Source organism: Salvelinus fontinalis, unplaced genomic scaffold (genome assembly GCF_029448725.1).
Source record: "Salvelinus fontinalis isolate EN_2023a unplaced genomic scaffold, ASM2944872v1 scaffold_1254, whole genome shotgun sequence".
In the NCBI taxonomy this organism is placed as follows: domain Eukaryota; kingdom Metazoa; phylum Chordata; class Actinopteri; order Salmoniformes; family Salmonidae; genus Salvelinus; species Salvelinus fontinalis.
This window is the reverse complement of record NW_026601463.1, coordinates 19,883-25,606: the sequence shown is the minus strand read 5'-3', so window position 1 is coordinate 25,606 and position 5,724 is coordinate 19,883. Positions and strand designations below refer to the sequence as shown.

The 5,724-nt window shown below is 47.6% G+C and overlaps 1 protein-coding gene across 1 annotated transcript in view; it reads right to left on the bottom strand.

Annotated features, from left to right (window-relative positions):
- LOC129848880 (protein tyrosine phosphatase type IVA 3-like) overlaps positions 1–839 on the bottom strand; it is a gene marked incomplete at its 3' end in the record, with an annotated part of 23,838 nt that extends 22,999 nt beyond the window's left edge. The window contains 1 exon segment of the mRNA XM_055915979.1: positions 523–839. Coding sequence (XP_055771954.1) covers positions 523–621 — 99 coding nt within the window.
- Positions 840–5,724: the final 4,885 nt, after the last annotated feature.

Sequence of the window (5,724 nt, the reverse complement as noted above, 5' to 3'; positions counted from 1 at the left end):
ATAAGAGTGGTGTTAGTGGTGTTGTGTGGAAGGTTCCTCTCTGTCTCACCTCGATGAAGGTAATAAGAGTGGTGTTAGTGTGTTGTGTGGAAGGTTCCTCTCTGTCTCACCTCGATGAAGGTGATAAGAGTGGTGTTAGTGGTGTTGTGTGGAAGGTTCCTCTCTGTCTCACCTCGATGAAGGTGGTAAGAGTGGTGTTAGTGTGTTGTGTGGAAGGTTCCTCTCTGTCTCACCTCGATGAAGGTGATAAGAGTGGTGTTAGTGTGTTGTGTGGAAGGTTCCTCTCTGTCTCACCTCGATGAAGGTGATAAGAGTGGTGTTAGTGTGTTGTGTGGAAGGTTCTCTGTCTCACCTCGATGAAGGTGATAAGAGTGGTGTTGTGTGGAAGGTTCTTCTCTGTCTCACCTCGATGAAGGTGATAGGAGTGGTGTTAGTGTGTTGTGTGGAAGGTTCTCTGTCTCATCTCGATGAAGGTAATAAGAGTGGTGTTAGTGGTGTTGTGTGGAAGGTTCTCTGTCTCACCTCGATGAAGGTGTCGAGGGTGGCGTTGGTGGGGTTGTGTGTGATGAGGAACCTCATGTTCTTGTAGCAGACCTCGACGGGGGGAGCCGGACGGTTCATTCTGGACACACTGAGGATCCCACTCTCAGGAGAAGAAGCCACGACGTCGACCCAGACCCAGGGGCCCGCACCCACCCTGACAGAGGAGCACCCAGCCCACCAGCTACAGTACACTGTCCTGACACAGCAGGCAGGAAGCCAGGCAGGCAGGTCACCCCTGCTAGTCTCTCTGAGGCTGAGGAACAAACCCCAGCAACAACACCCCACCTCAGGAGGACTTTACAAGGTCCTCTCAAGTCTCTCCTGTCCAGGGTGTCTTGGGGTGCTGGGAATAGAGTGGGGGTTGGAGAGGGTGAAGAGTAAGGTGCCAAGGGGGGGTGAAGAGGTAGCTGTCCGTTAGCTTACGCTGCCCTTGCCCACCGACACTCACTACCCCATCTGGTGAGTTAGTGGGCCTGCCGTGCGTCAGTCAATCTGCAGTCAGTGTGGGGGCGGCTGGGTCTGGGTGGAGAGGGCGACCTGGCTGTGGGCATTCAGGGGTGGGAGGTGCAGCAGGGCAGCAGGGCCATCCTCCCCCCGGGGGGCCTGGGCTCAAGCGCTGAGATGTTGGGCGTGGCAGTAGTCACCGCTCCCCTGCAAGAACTCCATCAACGACTGGCCGGTCTGAGTGCAGCGCTGCAGAGACAGAGGGGAGGGAGAGAGTCAGCGGGACTAACAGTCAAACTACACACACAAGGAGAGACAGTTAGTTGGGGAGAGAAAGTCTACCTATTCTCTATTATCACTAGTCAGTCAGTTCAGGACATCATTTCCTGTTTTGATCAAGCTGGCCTGAAGAGCGTTGGTAAACTTTTATTCTATCAAACTACACACACAGGGTAAGGAGAGGACACAGACAGATAGAAGACGGTACAGTCAGTCAGTCAGACAGTCAGTCAGACAGTCAGACACACACGGGGTAAGGAGAGGACACAGACAGATAGAAGACGGTACAGTCAGTCAGTCAGACAGTCAGTCAGACAGACACAGGGTAAGGAGAGGACACAGACATAAAAGACAGGGCCTAAAACTAACTTGTTTGTATACCAACCACTGTGGCAGGTAGATTCATTTTTTTAATCTACCAGCCAATCAGATTTTTTACCAGCCCAAATATTATTTTTTTGCCATAATTACACAAAGAAACACAAAAAAACGATGAGCAGGCTTAGCAATGTTTCTAAAACAAGAAATGTATTACTAGTAAGACGTTATTGGTTATATTGCTCGATTTAATTTACTATTCTGTGACCTGAGTATTTTTAACATAAATATATCAGAGAAAAAATGTTTAGCTGCCCTTTTGAGGTTACCTTGGTAACAGGGCCACTCAAGTCATCACCTGTGCCTGTGTCACTAGTAGAGAGCCAACGATGTCTCTTTTTGCTAGCAGTGGGAGGAAACTCAAACATTGAAAAAGTGACCTAGCTTGTGAACAAAACAATGTAAATAAACAAGAAATCACTGTAGGAGAATTGAGTAAATTAGACCAACTTTTATGCCTGTGCCCATTGCTTCTAAAAACAAATATTTCAACACTCAGCCCCCCAGACAGGCAGTGTAGCTGCCTGATATCTGAATCCTAATGTTATAGCTTTCTTTGTGCATTAACAGATACGAAACAAAATGGCATTAATACTTTGAAAACAGCTACTGCAGCTTTTATTTAGCTATAAATCACAACTCACTTGGGCCCATGCTTGACTATTTTTATGAAATACCCACACTGTAGAGCCTGGAGTATTGCCACGCACATTCTTACCCGCCAACACCAAAATCTACCCACGTTCGGCAGGTGGCAGGTGTTCATTTTAGGCCCTGGGCCTAGGTGAGGATAACTGATATCCTAGAACTGCCAACTCCACAAATACCACACACAGCCCCATACGTTAACCACACACAGCCCCATACGCTAACAGCCCCATACGCTAACCACACACAGCCCCATACGCTAACCACACACAGCCCCATACGCTAACCACACACAGCCCCATACGTTAACCACACACAGCCCCATATGCTAACCACACACAGCCCCATACGCTAACAGCCCCATACGCTAACCACACACAGCCCCATACGTTAACCACACACAGCCCCATACGCTAACCACACACAGCCCCATACGTTAACCACACACAGCCCCATACGTTAACCACACACAGCCCCATACGTTAACCACACACAGCCCCATACGTTAACCACACACAGCCCCATACGTTAACCACACACAGCCCCATACGTTAACCACACACAGCCCCATACGTTAACCACACACAGCCCCATACGTTAACCACACACAGCCCCATACGCTAACCACACACAGCCCCATACGCTAACCACACACAGCCCCATACGCTAACAGCCCCATACGCTAACCACACACAGCCCCATACGCTAACAGCCCCATACGCTAACCACACACAGCCCCATACGCTAACAGCCCCATACGCTAACCACACACAGCCCCATACGCTAACAGCCCCATACGTTAACCACACACAGCCCCATACGCTAACCACACACAGCCCCATACGTTAAACACACACAGCCCCATACGCTAACCACACACAGCCCCATACGTTAACCACACACAGCCCCATACGCTAACCACACACAGCCCCATACGCTAACCACACACAGCCCCATACGTTAACCACACACAGCCCCATACGCTAACAGCCCCATACGCTAACCACACACAGCCCCATACGCTAACAGCCCCATACGCTAACCACACACAGCCCCATACGCTAACAGCCCCATACGCTAACAGCCCCATACGCTAACAGCCCCATACGCTAACAGCCCCATACGCTAACCACACACAGCCCCATACGCTAACAGCCCCATACGCTAACCACACACAGCCCCATACGCTAACAGCCCCATACGCTAACAGCCCCATACGCTAACAGCCCCATACGCTAACAGCCCCATACGCTAACCACACACAGCCCCATACGCTAACAGCCCCATACGCTAACCACACAGCCCCATACGCTAACAGCCCCATACGTTAACCACACACAGCCCCATACGCTAACCACACACAGCCCCATACGTTAACCACACACAGCCCCATACGCTAACCACACACAGCCCCATACGTTAACCACACACAGCCCCATACGTTAACCACACACAGCCCCATACGTTAACCACACACAGCCCCATACGTTAACCACACACAGCCCCATACGTTAACCACACACAGCCCCATACGCTAACCACACACAGCCCCATACGCTAACCACACACAGCCCCATACGCTAACCACACACAGCCCCATACGCTAACCACACACAGCCCCATACGCTAACCACACACAGCCCCATACGCTAACCACACACAGCCCCATACGCTAACCACACACAGCCCCATACGTTAACCACACACAGCCCCATACGTTAAACACACACAGCCCCATACGCTAACAGCCCCATACGTTAACCACACACAGCCCCATACGCTAACCACACACAGCCCCATACGCTAACAGCCCCATACGCTAACCACACACAGCCCCATACGCTAACCACACACAGCCCCATACGTTAACCACACACAGCCCCATACGTTAACCACACACAGCCCCATGCGTTAACCACACACTGCCCCATACGCTAACCACACACAGCCCCATACGCTAACCACACACAGCCCCATGTGTTAAACATACTGCATACTTCGAGATCGTAGGAGACAAATGGAAAACACAGCGCTGTAGGGACACTTCTCCAGTTATTTCTACAGTTAGACCACAATTCACAATCTTGATCAGGATGATACTAGTAGTGTTGTTTTACCTGTAGAGACATACTGTAACCTAGTAGTGTTGTTTTACCTGTAGAGACATACTGTAACCTAGTAGTGTTGTTTTACCTGTAGAGACATACTGTAACCTAGTAGTGTTGTTTTACCTGTAGAGACATACTGTAACCTAGTAGTGTTGTTTTACCTGTAGAGACATACTGTAACCTAGTAGTGTTGTTTTACCTGTAGAGACATACTGTAACCTAGCAGTGTTGTTTTACCTGTAGAGACATACTGTAACCTAGCAGTGTTGTTTTACCTGTAGAGACATACTGTAACCTAGCAGTGTTGTTTTACCTGTAGAGACATACTGTAACCTAGTAGTGTTGTTTTACCTGTAGAGACATACTGTAACCTAGTAGTGTTGTTTTACCTGTAGAGACATACTGTAACCTAGTAGTGTTGTTTTACCTACAGAGACATACTGTAACCTAGTAGTGTTGTTTTACCTACAGAGACATACTGTAACCTAGTAGTGTTGTTTTACCTGTAGAGACATACTGTAACCTAGTAGTGTTGTTTTACCTGTAGAGACATACTGTAACCTAGTAGTGTTGTTTTACCTGTAGAGACATACTGTAACCTAGCAGTGTTGTTTTACCTGTAGAGACATACTGTAACCTAGTAGTGTTGTTTTACCTGTAGAGACATACTGTAACCTAGTAGTGTTGTTTTACCTGTAGAGACATACTGTAACCTAGTAGTGTTGTTTTACCTGTAGAGACATACTGTAACCTAGTAGTGTTGTTTTACCTACAGAGACATACTGTAACCTAGTAGTGTTGTTTTACCTGTAGAGACATACTGTAACCTAGTAGTGTTGTTTTACCTGTAGAGACATACTGTAACCTAGTAGTGTTGTTTTACCTACAGAGACATACTGTAACCTAGTAGTGTTGTTTTACCTACAGAGACATACTGTAACCTAGTAGTGTTGTTTTACCTGTAGAGACATACTGTAACCTAGTAGTGTTGTTTTACCTGTAGAGACATACTGTAACCTAGTAGTGTTGTTTTACCTGTAGAGACATACTGTAACCTAGTAGTGTTGTTTTACCTACAGAGACATACTGTAACCTAGTAGTGTTGTTTTACCTGTAGAGACATACTGTAACCTAGTAGTGTTGTTTTACCTACAGAGACATACTGTAACCTAGTAGTGTTGTTTTACCTGTAGAGACATACTGTAACCTAGTAGTGTTGTTTTACCTGTAGAGACATACTGTAACCTAGTAGTGTTGTTTTACCTGTAGAGACATACTGTAACCTAGTAGTGTTGTTTTACCTGTAGAGACATACTGTAACCTA